This window comes from Coregonus clupeaformis, chromosome 35, assembly GCF_020615455.1.
Source record: "Coregonus clupeaformis isolate EN_2021a chromosome 35, ASM2061545v1, whole genome shotgun sequence".
In the NCBI taxonomy this organism is placed as follows: domain Eukaryota; kingdom Metazoa; phylum Chordata; class Actinopteri; order Salmoniformes; family Salmonidae; genus Coregonus; species Coregonus clupeaformis.
In genome coordinates, this window is record NC_059226.1 from 24,711,458 (window position 1) to 24,725,745 (window position 14,288).

The 14,288-nt window shown below is 44.2% G+C and overlaps 1 protein-coding gene across 1 annotated transcript; it reads right to left on the minus strand.

Moving 5' to 3' along the window:
• Positions 1-7,506: 7,506 nt before the first annotated feature.
• On the minus strand, positions 7,507-13,628 carry LOC121585159 (bifunctional arginine demethylase and lysyl-hydroxylase JMJD6-like). The gene is made up of 3 exons (XM_045210668.1): positions 13,169-13,628; positions 12,677-12,818; positions 7,507-10,532 (listed from the first exon to the last, which is right to left on the minus strand). Exons 1-3 carry the CDS (start codon positions 13,276-13,278, stop codon positions 10,401-10,403), a joined length of 384 nt encoding a protein of 127 aa, XP_045066603.1. The 5' UTR covers positions 13,279-13,628; the 3' UTR covers positions 7,507-10,400.
• Between the last annotated feature and the right edge of the window lie 660 nt (positions 13,629-14,288).

The window sequence follows — 14,288 nt, forward strand, 5'->3', positions numbered from 1 at the left end:
GTGTAAACGCTGACTTTAAAGCTGAGCGTCATCTCGGTCGCGTTCCTCTGCTCAGACATTGCATGCATCAACCAATGGTTGCATGCTACGTCATAGACTGTGCTGTCATGCACCAGATTGCTATAATGGTGCTTTCAAGACAACTGGGAACCCGGATTAATAATACTTCTCAGACGGAGCTCGTTTTCTCCTTGTAGTCTTGAACGCACTGAAGTCGGAGAGTTCCGAGTTTCCAGTTGTTTTGAACACAGCAATTTTCATATGATTTGATTAGCTGGGTCATTCCTACATTGCAGTGCCTTCCTTTTCTGTCCCCAGGAAATATCACTTCTTATTTAGTGTAAAATGTGGATTCCAAAAGGCTTTAAATATAAGGTCAGGTGTCATTTACCTTAAAAACACAAAAATATGGATCTTGAAAGGGAATGTTATGCATTTTGAACACTTTGTTTCAGTGTAGGTAAGCGTTTTTGCCATGACCCCAGGTGTTATTCATCAAGTTCCACGAGAAATACAGTATAAGCCATAACATATTTAAAATCTTTCTTCATTATTTTATAGTTAAATTATCTCTCATCAATAACGTTTTTTTCATGATTATTGCATTTATTATTATTTTATTTAAGATTTTCTGTGTGTCCCTGATATTACCTTCCACCCTGTTAGTTTGTTGTAATTCTCCATTTAACAAAACAACCCCTTCCTACAATGACACCACATTCAGGAAGTGTCATCATGTCTTTGGTGGGAAAACAATGGTGCAAGGCTAAATAAATATAAACACTCAGTTTTATATATTTTTCCACATTTCATGTTGTTAGTCTGTTTGTCCCAGTCATATATTTCCACCCTGTTAGGCTAAATTATAGAGAAAATTAACATTTCTAAATGTTAAAATATGTTTGATAGAGAAGTTAAAATCCTGTTCAAGTGGTCACCATTATGCTAGCTCAATCTTGCTCACTCGCAGAGCTATGGCTAATTTAGGCTGCAAATTTCCACCCTGTTAGGATTATGCACCTAACAGGTTGGAAAATGCACCCAAAAGAAATTAAGTGCCTGAGCTTGACCAATATGTTTTTCTAAAAGTCAAACATTTCCTTTTTCTGATAGAATACGTTTATTTTATTTTTTATTCCAAAAGTTATGAGGTCCAAAAGGCACCACATGTAGGAATGACCCAGCTGATAGGTAAAATACCGTAACTAGGTGTTGTAAGATCTGGCATGCGTCGTCAGCAATGCCTTGGCAGAGGAACGCGCCCTTCCTAAAGAACTGCCAAGCTTGAGGAGTCTGCCTACTTTAAAGATGTACAGTGCCTTCAGAAAGTATTCATACCCTTTGACTTATTCCACATGTTGTTGTGTTACAGCCTCAATTCAACAGCTGTGAGTCTTTCTGGGTAAGTCTCTAAGAACTTTCTTTTTTCTTGCTTTCTTTTTTAAGATCAGCTTAAAATTACTTTCTGTTTCTTATCTCGTTTATGAGATACAAACAAGTTGTTTTGCATCATATCTTATTGCTTTTTTGTTGTTTGTTTTAGTTTCAATACAGTATAATAATTAATACAATTCATAACTTGACAATATTTTTGAAATACATATTACATAATGGACGGCACACCTGGATTGTGCAACATTTGCCCATTATTCTTTTCAAAATTATTCAAGCTCTGTCAAATTGGTTGTTGATCATTGCTAGACAACCATTTTCAGGTCTTGCCATAGATTTTCAAGTAGATTTAAGTCAAAACTGTAACTCGGCCACTCAGGAACATTCACTGTCTTCTTTATAAGCAACTCCAGTGTATATTTGGCCTTATGTCTTAGGTTATTGTCCAGCTGAAAGGTGAATTAATCTCCCAGTGTCTGGTGGAAAGCAGGTGAGCCAGGTTTTTATCTAGGATCTAGGGGGGGGGCTTTACTACTTATAGCCCATAGAAACACATTGAATAACACATTCATAAATGGCAAAAAAATAAATCATAAGGAATAAGGTTTTTAACTGTCTATCCTATATCTAAGAGACATAAGAAAGCTAAGGAAATATTTGTGTTTTTTTGGACACATATTGAACCCTTTATTTTTGTTGGCACAAAACTACCTCCATACTTCCATTCATTTGTATGGGTTACCTTTAGATTTACATTTTATATTGACATTTTAGTCATTTAGCAGACGCTCTTATCCAGAGCGACTTACAGTTAGTGAGTGCATCCATAAAAAAAAAAAAAAAATCATACTAACCGCAATAATATTTAACTGAATCCTCACATCCTCCCTCCTTCTCAAAGCACATTGGAGTAGATCTTAGGTTCCTCTCCTATGATCTTCTCCTCCAATGCATTTTGAGAAGGAGGCAAGTAGAGGATGCGAGGAATCAAGGAAATACAATTTACATACACACCAGGAATTGGACTACTGTGAGGTCATCCTAGAGAACGAGGCTGGCCGACTATCCGTCCTGCTGCTGGATGAAGGGGTTGGGGATGGCTTCCATGCCGTCCTGAGGACAGATGAGCACCATGGACGTCCCTCTACAAACCACCAGGCCCAGCTGCCGCGTGTCCTCCGTCAGATAAGTCCAGTGACACTTGTGGGCAATGTTCCCTCTAAGCTGCGTGTGTGCAGGGGCGCACAGCTCCCCCGGGACTGCCCCTCGGCACATAGAAACATGAGATTGAACTTCACTCAACTTTCTAGTTTTCCCCGTTAGTTAACACTATCAACGTTTCCCTTTACTGTTGGAATTGTGATCGAATCAATGCAATATTAGCCACTTTCAATGCAACATACTGAAACAAAACAAACTATGCAAGACTTAGTATGGAAAACTAACTATGCAAGAGATTTTGTTGTAGGCAGAATGCATCGTAGTAGGATTCTATTGCATTGACAGGCACGACTCAGGCCCGTACTCTACACAGACCAGTGTGCCATAATCAATCAGAGGCGAAGTAGGCCTATATGCAAATCAACCATTGCCATATATGGATCTGTGCCATTGACTTTGAACTGGACTGTGTTTACAGCATGAGCAGTCATGAGTAGATGTGCTTGTTTTGAGATCAAAGCGAGAGCTACATGTAGCCACGTCTGCACATTTGTTCATATCCTTTGATAGTTAGTGAGTTATTAGCCCAGTTATAGATCATTTGTAGTAAGAAATGGGGGAGTGATTGCTTCCTACAAGAGCACAAAACGTGTGCATTTCTATCCATCTTTGAAAAGTGAGTCAAGTAAATAGCTTTTTTTTTGTCTTAAAGGGGCAGTGTTGTATTTTCAGACAGGCTTAAATAAACTAAGTAGCCAATAGGCAGAGGGTAGCATAATTTGTCTGATTCCCTGTAATAACGGTATGGGAATAATATTTTTTTTTTAAATGGTTCCTTGCATCAAACAACACAACAACATTTTCAGTCACCTCCTTGTCTGAAGGACAAGTGGATAAACAGATTAATGTCAAGCCCTGCATGTTTTTTTCCCAAAGGTCTCATGGAATGTAGGCCTACAATGAATACCACACATTGGCTGCTACTGTAGGCTGAACGATAGAACAGCTATTTCCATGTTAAAATGTTATGGGATGCATTTTCTCCATTGTTTCTGATGGTAGGCCTACATTATGATCAAATAGCCACAGTAGCCTACTTGACCACTGTTAAAACTGTAACTTAAAGCGGATACAGCCTCAGTGCTCACAGTAAACGCGCGCCGGAAGTTGCACAGAACTTTCACAATGTTCAAGTTTGCACTCAGCAGACCTGAAATTTGCTCAGTTCCGAAAACAATTAGAGGGAACACCGTTCAGATGCTACAGACGTTTTCTGGTCTGATAAACTGCGCTGTAGCTCTGACACTTTCAACCGCAGATGCAGGGCCACATAGGCAGATGCGGTGGATTGAGACGCAGCCCATGCAAAAAAACATATCTCTAGCTTAACCTGACGGATTTTGATGGGAATTTTTGTATTATGTAACTTAGATTGACGCACCGGTGCAACTGTTTTAAAGTCACCATTGGCCTCATGTGGAAATCCCTGAGCGGTTTTCTTCCTCTCCTGCAACTCAATTAGGAAGGACACCTGTACAGTATATTTGTATTGACTGGGTGTATTAATACACCATCCAAAGTGTAATTAATAACTTCACCATGCTCAAAGGAATATTCATTTTTTACCCAACCTACCAATAGGTGCCCTTCTTTGCGAGGCATTGTAAAACCTCCCTGGTCTTGAATCTGTGTTTGAAATTCACTCCTCGTGTCACGCCCTGACACAGAGGACGCTTATATGTTGAGTCAGGGTGTGTATATTCCTTGTTGTGATTTTCTATGTTGTATTTTCTATGTTTAGATCTAGTATGTCTAGATCTATGTTGGCCGGTGTGGTTCCCAATCAGAGGCATATAGAGATATTTTCGGGAAAAGGACCCTGGGCGAAGAAGGAAGCCCAGGCAGGAGAGGAGCAGCGGCAACACGGAAGCCGGCCGAGGAGGAAGCCCGAGAAGCAGCCCCAAGAAAAAATGTTTTGGGAGCTAAAGGGGTGGTCGGGGAGCGAGAGAGAAGAGCCCCGATCACTGCACCCGGTTGGTTTCAAGATTGGGTCCCCACGACCATGGGAAGAGGAGTGGGAACAGTATTATACTGAGGAGTCGGAGGATGACGACGACGACGAGTTTCTGTTCCTAACTCGTGGGGGCTCCCGGAGGAGTCCTCACGGGAAGAGGAGTGCCGACGATGGAGACCCGAGAGGCAACCCCAAGAAAATGTTGGGGGGGCACACGGTGTGGACGACGAGGCAGCAGGAGGCCGTTAAAGGGCGGGTCTGCAGGTTAGGAGAGGAGGCCACCATGTTACGGGGGATATTGGTTCAGAGGGAGCAGGAGTTATTCGGTCAGAGGGAGGCGCTACAGGAGGCTAAAAGGGAGAAGGAAAGTGTAGAGGCACGGCGAGAGGAGCTGGTTAGGCAGCAGAAGGAGCGGGGGTTAATAAAGGAACCCAGTCCCGCTCCTCACACCAAGCAAGTGGTGCGTGTCGCCAGTCCGGTCCGGCCCGTTCCTGCTCCCCGCACTAAGCCAGTGGTGCGTGTTCCCAGATCGGCCCGGCCTGTTCCTGCCCCTCGCACCAAGCCAGTGGTGCGCGTCGCCAGCCCGGTTTGGCCTGTTCCTGCCCCTCGCACCAAGCTAGTGGTGCGCGTCGCCAGCCCGGCCCGGCCTGTTCCTGCCCCTCGCACCAAGCCAGTGGTGCGCGTCGCCAGCCCGGTCCGGCCTGTTCCTGTCCCTCGCACCAAGCCAGTGGTGCGCGTCGCCAGCCCGGCCCGGCCTGTTCCTGCCCCTCGCACCAAGCCAGTGGTGCGCGTCGTCTGCCCGGCCCGGCCTGTTCCTGCACCTCGCACCAAGCCAGTGGCGCGCGTCGCCAGCCCGGTCCGGCCTGTTCCTGCTCCTCGCACCAAGCCAGTGGTGCGCGTCGCCTGCCCGGCCCGGCCTGTTCCTGCACCTCGCACCAAGCCAGTGGCGCGCGTCGCCAGCCCGGTCCGGCCTGTTCCTGCTCCTCGCACCAAGCCAGTGGTGCGTGTGTCCAGTCCGGCACGGCCCGTGCCTGTTCCACCGGTGCCTGGTTCGGCACCGGTCACCTGCTCTACTCCGGAGCCAGAGCAGTCCGCTCCACTGGTGCCCAGTTCAGCTCCGGTCAGCTGCTCCACTCCGGAGCCAGAGCAATCCGCTTCACCGGGGTCTAGTCCAGCTCCGGTCAGCGGCTCCACTCGAGCCAGAGCAGTCCGCTCCACCGGTGCCTGATCCAGCTCCGGTCAGCTGCTCCCACTCCGAGCCAGAGCAGTCCGCTCCACCGGGGGTCCAGTCCAGATCCGGTCAGCGGCTCCACTCGAGCCAGAGCAGTCCGCTCCACCGGTGCCTGACACAGCTCCGGTCAGCGGCTCCACTCCGGAGCCAGAGCAGTCCGCTCCACCGGGGTCTAGTCCAGATCCGGTCAGCGGCTCCACTCTGGAGTCAGAGCAGTCCACCCCACCGGTGCCCAGTCCAGCTCCGGTCAGCGGCTCCAGTCCGGAGCCTGAGCAGTCCGCTCCACCGGTGCCCGGTCCAGCTCCAGTCAGCGGCTCCATTCCAGACCCAGACGTCAGCCCCTCTCCAGGTTCGGGCTCTCCCACACCAGGGTCCAGACAGGGCTTGGAGTATAGTGGGAGGAAGGAGAGGGGAAGCAGCGGCTCCAGACCAGACCAGGGGCGCAACAGGGAGGCGGAGAGTGAGAGGTCGTCACTCCCTGAGCCGGATCAGCCTCTGAGGCGGAATGCCCACCCGGCCCCTACCCTGTTATGTGTATGTTGTGCGGTCGGAGTCCGCACCTTTGGGGGGGGGGGGGGTACTGTCACGCCCTGACTCAGAGGACGCTTATATGTTGAGTCAGGGTGTGTATATTCCTTGTTGTGATTTTCTATGTTGTATTTTCTATGTTTAGATCTAGTATGTCTAGATCTATGTTGGCCGGTGTGGTTCCCAATCAGAGGCAGCTGTCGCTCGTTGTCTCTGATTGGGGACAATACTTAGGCAGCCTATTGGCACTAGTGGGTTGTGGGATCTTGTTCCGTATGTTGTTTGTGTACCTTGGACTTCACGTTTCGTTTGTTGTTTTGTCGTTGTTTATTCAGTTCAAATAAACATGTATGCATATCACGCTGCGCCTTGGTCTGACCCGTTCATCAACGAACGTGACACCTCGACTGAGGGACCTTACAGATAATTGTATGTGTGGGTTACAGAACTTAGGTAGTCATTCAAAAATCATGTTAAATGCTATTATTGCACACAGAGTGAGTCCACGCAACATATTATGTGCCTTGCTAAGCAGTTTTCCTCTTGAACTTATTTAAGATTGCCATAATGAAGGGGTTGAATACTTATTGACAAGACATTTCAGCTTTCCATTTTGACATTACGTGGTATTGTGTGTAGGCCAGTCACACAAAAAATCTACATGTAATCCATTTTAAATTCAGGCTGTAACACAACAAAATGTGGAAAAAGTAAAGGGGTGTGAATACTTTCTGAAGGCACTTTATTACCCTTACCATGTTCACAATGTCCATGAAAACAAATTATTATTTGTGTGTATACTCAGATCACTGAATATCCCATTCCCAAATGCCCTGCCCATTTTGACACTATCACAGGCAGATTCCAGCCAGCCATACTAGTGCCGTACTTCTTTCATCAGTATTTATGATTCACTAGGGTTTGCTTTGGCAACTACCATCACAGGTACCACTTTAGTCATCTTACAGATGTTACTGATGGTCTACAGATGTTATAACTATTAACAAACTAACAACTGCAACTCTACTGATATGGGGTTAAGGTAAGGGTTAAGGTTAGGCCAAGGGTTTTGGATAGTTAGTTGAACAATTTATTGATTTAGTTGAAAACCTATGAACAATCTGTAAGGGGATTCTGATGAAACTATGGATATGTAGAATGAAACATACCAACACGTTGCTGCATAAAAAAAGAATTTATTAACTCATCAACATTAATTTATTAACTTTGTTCTGGTTAACGTCAAGGTATGTCTGGGTGTACATCTAAATCTCTTAAAATGGCTTCCTCTCATCATTCTCCTTCATCTGCCCTGATCTGGACAGACAGGAAAGTGAAAGCAATATGGCAGAACCCTAATAGAGGGCTTCCTTTTTCCAGTCCTGTAGATTTAGATCAGTGCGGCTGAAGGGAGGAGGTCGACCAAAGGAAGCCACATTAGACCACTGAGATGTACCCATGTAGGCTCCTGGTTTTCACACCATTCCCCCATCGGATCCAAGGCACTATGTGACCGACCCCAGGGACGGTAATAGTGCTAAATGCTTGACATGAGGTGAGCACCTAATGGGTTAAAAACAGCGCAAACACCAGACGCATTGACCACAAGTAGCAACACAACCTCTCATCTGCAGGCCAATGACAGTATCAATTGGTGCTTATAGGCACTTTTGTCTAAAGACAGTGGAAAACACCTACTGCATAGACATACAGCAATTCACATATTTCAAAGTACTTTCAATCATTTTAGATGACAACGCCAGTTTTAAAGCACAAAAAAACACAGAACCCCACAGAACAAAGTTATACAAGCAGAATCTGCATTCAACCCATTAACTTCTATTTGCTGAATAAGAGTAATGTATTAGCTAGTTGCTTTTGTTTGAATTTACACTAACGAAATACAAAGCAGTTGAATCATTGTAGAGCAGCATATGCCACATAATCTAGAAGCCACATGGATAGAACCATGAATTTAGTCTGTCCAGAATATCTACCTATCCCCTCACATATTTTTTTGTTGTTGCAATGTTTAAAAAAAAACCTTAGTTGCACTACACAGAGAAATAAGATCAAGATGTGCAACTACAAGGCCTACAATGTTTACACTTTTCCCTTTGCCAGCCCTCATTTCTACTTTTGACACAACCGTTTCTTCTGGACTGTAAACCACACACACTGGTGCCAAGCTAGTGTGAGAGCTCTGGCATTGGTGCCCCCTTCTGTATGCAATGGAGAATAAAAAACGGTGGCTTGGAATCAGAACACAAGATCAAACACCTAGGGCTCGTTTCCCGGAAAGAGGTTCATTCTAATTCTGGACTAAAAGGCATCCGTGATAGAGACTTATTTGAAAGTGCTTTTTAGACCAGGAATAGTCTTGATCTGGCTCTGGGAAACCAGCATCTACAACAGGGGTGTTATACTCATTTTGCCCAGAAGGGCCACATTTGGCATTCATTTAGGTCCACTAATATTGGTTATATTCCTCGCTGTCAAAATTGGCAAAAAAGAGTGCTCCCTGACTGTCTAGCTTTCGTTTCGATGACTGTTAGCAAGCTGGACAGGGTGAAGAGACTATAAAAGTATGTCCATTATCATTTCTACACAGTTTCGATTTGGTTTTAGTCATGTCAATTGAGATCGTTCTTCTCCGGAAAGATTCATGAAAAAAAAAATGGTTTGACACCCCTGATCTACAGTATAGCTGTGTAATGTCAAATAAATTGAATAGTTTTATTTCATTCATCTTAAAATGTTGATTAATATAGCAGCAAATGGCACACTTTTACACGAGAGGCATCACTATTAAATAACTCCAATTGTTTTCATAAAAATGTGAAAGTGTGTGCCAAAATTGTGTGAGTAACCCATACATAATTAAATTCACAGAAACATAACAGAAAAACCAATCATAACCAGCCAATATTGCAAAAATAGTGTTTCTTTTTGGTGAAATGTTATTGTTGTTGATAGCCCAACATTCATTTGTGGCACATGAGAGTGATTAATCTTACCCAACCTGTAGCTAAGGGAGTGTAGTACAGGCAATTTCACCTAAAAAGGTCAAGCTTTTGAATGTCAAGCTGAACCGGCTAAATCTAAGTCAGGGGGGAACCCTTGGCCTTTATAGTTGTTGCTGGATGACTTGGGCTAAGTCTTGAAAAAGCTGTTTCACTAGACATGTGCATTAGTCTGCACTACAGATGCCAACAGCAGCTAAATAAAAATTATATGAAAGAGAAATGTCACTATGCAAACGGTCTTGACTGGATTTTGGACTGTTGATTTGCTAACTATTAAATTAAATTAACTGTAACTGAATTAACTGTTTTGATTGCAGCACATACGCATACGATTTCAACTGTTACTAGCAAAAGAAGGCCAGAGGATGAAAGCAGAAATATTATCAAATTAACCAAGAAAAAATATAATCAGTGGCTTCAAGGCAGCATCGTTCCTCTACCCTTACCCTGTCATACAGTATCGACTTACAGAACTCTCACAGTACACTTTAATATCTAAAGATGGTCAAATCTGCCATGATAAAACTCAACTGGCATCCCATGTACTGCAAATTAAAGTAAATCCAAAACACACCTATTCATCCATCCATCATCTCACTGTGAATAGAAAACATTTCCCCACTGAGCAACATAAGACCATGGCACTGTAGAGACAGGCCAGCCTGATAGGCTCCCTGCCTCAGCCCCAGTACCTGGTGTACAACAGGACAACAGCCCACCTCTCTCCAAAGGTCAACACCCCTCCCTCTCACTGAAATACTGCTCTTCTCACCCCCTACAATTAACAGCAATATAGATTGACGTTTGACTAGAAGCTGAGCGGTGGCAGATAGATCTCCAGCAGGTCCACGCCTCAGGGGGAATCTCCTTTATCACAGCCTAGGGTTAGGCTGGGTCTCTGAGGCAGCCCTCTTATCTATCCAACAGACAGAGGGCCACCATAATCTCCTTTGGAGACACACAAATGAAAACAAACAAAATGGCCGCTCGGTGTGCGAGAGTCCCCCTGGGTGTGGCCTTCTGGAGAAGCAGGGGCGGAGCGAGGGGGTCACCGGGAGGAGCTGCGCTCTTTGCTGACACAGTCATCCTTGGTGCTGCTGTCTCCGTTGGACATCATGCCGCACGTCCTCCTCTTTTTCCGCCGGTGAGACATGGCGTCCCCCTCCGAGCCCGACTCAGCCTGCAGGGAGAGGGGCAAACCAGAAAGGTCTTGGTTACATCTCTCCATATAACATACTACACATCTATTACATCCCATAATTACATAATAAGAGGACTAGGTGTCACTGTCCCTCATACACACTGTTTACTTACAAACACCTGTTACCAATTTAACATGCTACAGTTGAAGTCGGAAGTTTACATACACTTAGGTTGGAGTCATTAAAACTCGTTTTTCAACCACTCCACACATTTCTTGTTAACAAACTAGTTTTGGCAAGTCGGTTGTGCATGACAAGTAATTTCTCCAACAATTTTTTACAGACAGATTATTTCACTTATAATTCACTGTATCACAATTCCAGTGGGTCAGAAGTTTACATACACTAAGTTGACTGTGCCTTTAAACAGCTTGGGAAATTCCAGAAAATGATGTCATGGCTTTAGAAGCTTCTGATAGGCTAATTGACTTCATTTGAGTCAATTGGAGGTGTACCTATGGATGTATTTCAAGGCCTACCTTCAAACTCAGTGCCTCTTTGCTTGACATCATGGGAAAATCAAAAGAAATCAGCCAAGACCTCAGAAAGAATTGTTGACCTCCACAAGTCTGGTTCATCCTCGGGAGCAATTTCCAAATGCCTGAATTACCACATTCATCTGTACAAACAATAGTACGCAAGTATAAACACCATGGGACCACGCAGCCGTCATACCACTCAGGAAGGAGACGCATTCTGTCTCCTAGAGATTAAGGTACTTTGGTGCGAAAAGTGCAAATCAATCCCAGAACAACAGCAAAGGACCTTGTGAAGATGCTGGAGGAAACCGGTACAAAAGTATCTATATCCACAGTAAAACGAGTCCTATATCGACATAACCTGAATGGCCACTCAGCAAGGAAGAAGCCACTGCTCCAAAACCGCCATAATGACCCCAAGCATACTTCCAAAGTTGTGGCAAAATGGCTTAAGGACAACAAAGTCAAGGTATTGGAGTGGCCATCACAAAGCCCTGACCTCAATCCTATAGAAAATGTGTGGGTAGAACTGAAAAGGCGTGTGCGAGCAAGGAGGCCTACAAACCTGACACAGTTACACCAGCTCTGTCAGGAGGAATGGGCCAAAATTCACCCAACTTATTGTAGGAAGCTTGTTGAAGGCTACCCGAAACGTTTGACCCAAGTTAAACAATTTAAAGGCAATGCTACCAAATACTAATTGAGTGTATGTAAACTTCTGACCCACTGGGAATGTGATGAAAGCTGAAATAAATCATTCTCTCTACTATTATTCTGACATTTCACATTCTTAAAATAAAGTGGTGATCCTAACTGACCTAAGAAAGGGATTTTTTTACTAGGATTAAATGTCAGGAATTGTGAAAAACTGAGTTTAAATGTATTTGGCTAAGGTGTATGTAAACTTCCGACTTCAAATGTATATACAGACAATCATCTGATGACAATAGTGTTCTTGTTCAACCAGTGGAACACCTAAGTCAGCAGAACAGAATATTCTATCCAAGGGAAGGCAGGGCCTACCAACCATTACACAAGGGTAACCCCCAACCTACACCCAACAGCCCATGCATGTATATGTAACTGGAGGGACATGCTGTCCACCAAGCAGGCCTCTGCTCAAAAGGCTGTGAGATATTCAACACCAGTTCCGCCAGCTCCAGAAACCCAAGACTGACCCGTGGCTATGTTTCTGTGACCCAGCAAGCCAACTTAGAGGGAACAATATACCCTTAACATTTAAGGCATTATATAGGTGCGTGTTAAGGCAGGAAAATATAATATATGCACATCGTAACTTCATGTAATTTCTTCTATCTCTAGACTTCTGTCACCTCTGACTGCCTTCTAATTGTAATGTCAAGGCATGTTGTGTGTGCTCATATGCAGTAGTGAGAGACAGGACCTTTGCATAACAGCATTTCAGAATGAGGCGACATGATTGCCTATACAGTATGTGTGGCCGTTTCACGTGTGGCAGACCCCGTGACATCTGCCCGCATGTGAACAGGTGCCTGCTGCCATCTATTTTATAGTGCTACCTTACACCCAGCTAAGGGGTCCCTAGAGTAGAGGGCTAATGTATATTCATGTGTGAATACCACACTGTGTGTGTGTGTGTGTTTCGAGGAAATAGGATGTACCTCTGAGTCTGAATCAGAGGAGCTGGAGGAAGAGGAGGAGGAGGAAGAGTCACTGGAGCTGTCCGAGGCGATGCCAGTCGATTCCTGGAGGTCCACTTTGTCTGCTAGGGCAGCCATGTCTGGCCTCTCCTGCTTCAGGATACTGAGAGAGAGATGTTATGTATGAAAAAAAGAAACACCCTCCTAGTGGAAGTTAGTGGATCTGGGGTTAGGCTGTGGGGGGCCCTAGATGTTCACACCCCCTCCTCTGTAATCATCTCGGCCGTCTATGGACCAAACAAACCCCTCCCCTTCCGAAATTCTAAAGATGCCAGGTGACAGTTCACCTCTGCTAAATCATAATTGGTCCAAATAAACAGTGACGCAAAACCCAGTGCACAGAATTGTTCCTCATATTCCACAGCCTCCCGACAGACAAAATATTGTAATGTTTCTTATTTGACGAAAGACTTATGTTCCTATAGCTGTGGGGGTTCTGTTAGGAGTGCTTACCGATACCACTTCCTGGATAGTTTGGGCCGGCCCCGCACAGTTTTATGCCACACGATGGGGAAGTTGGTGGTGCTGGCAAAGTTCTGAGTGATAGCGATGGTGGTGTCCATGTTGAGAACCACATGCCACCAGCCTCCTAGAGAACAAGCAACAGAGATACCCAGGATTAGGTTTAGGATCACCAAACCACAGAAAAGAAAACACAGAATGGCCAAGTACAAAAGTACACCATCTGACCTTCTCACATTGCAGAAAACATACTCTGTCCGAGGACATTTTTATGCAAATCTTAGTTATTAGTTTACAAGACCTTTATGGTATCAATTGAGCAACGAATGTTTCCGACACCTTGTAGAATCCATGCTCCGAAGAATTCAGGCTGTTCTGGAATCAAAGGGGGGTCCGACGCAGTACTAGATGTGTGTACCTAATAAACTGGCCAGTGAGTGAGTGTCATATATATATATATATATATATATATATATACACACACACACACACACACACACACAGTACCAGTCAAAAGTTTGGACACACCTACTCATTCAAGGGTTTTCCTTTATTTTTACTATTTTCTACATTGTAGAATAATAGTGAAGACATCAAAACTATGAAATAACACATATGATTAAAAAAGTGTTAAACAAATCAAAATATATTTGAGATTTGAGATTCTTCAAAGTAGCCACCCTTTGCATTGATGACAGCTTTACACACTCTTGACATTCCCCATTGAAGAGTGGGACAACATTCCACAGGCCACAATCAACAGCCTGATCAACTATGTGAAGGAGATGTGTTGTGCTGCATGAGGCAAATGGTGGTCACACCAGATACTGACTGGTGTTCTGATCCCCACCCCTACTTTTTTTTTTTAAAGGTATCTGTGACCATCAGATGCATATCTGTATTCCCAGTCATGTGGAATCCATAGATTAGGGCCTAATCAATTTATTTAAATTAACTGATTTCCTTATATGAACTGTATCGGAGTAAAATCTTTGAAATTGTTGCATGTTGCGTTTATATTTTTGTTCAATATACACACACGGCTATAATTTATGTATTCACAGCACATAACATAGGTATATCACGTCTCACCAAAGACCTTTCATACTCA

Coding starts and splice junctions, on each gene's coding strand:
- LOC121585159 (XM_045210668.1), bottom strand. CDS start 13,278: ATGGACACCACCATCGCTATCACTCAGAACTTTGCCAGCACCACCAAC. Junction 12,819..13,168: donor CTATCCAGGAAGTGGTATCG/GTAAGCACTCCT, acceptor TCTCTCTCTCAG/TATCCTGAAGCAGGAGAGGC. Junction 10,533..12,676: donor CCTCTGATTCAGACTCAGAG/GTACATCCTATT, acceptor CTCTCCCTGCAG/GCTGAGTCGGGCTCGGAGGG.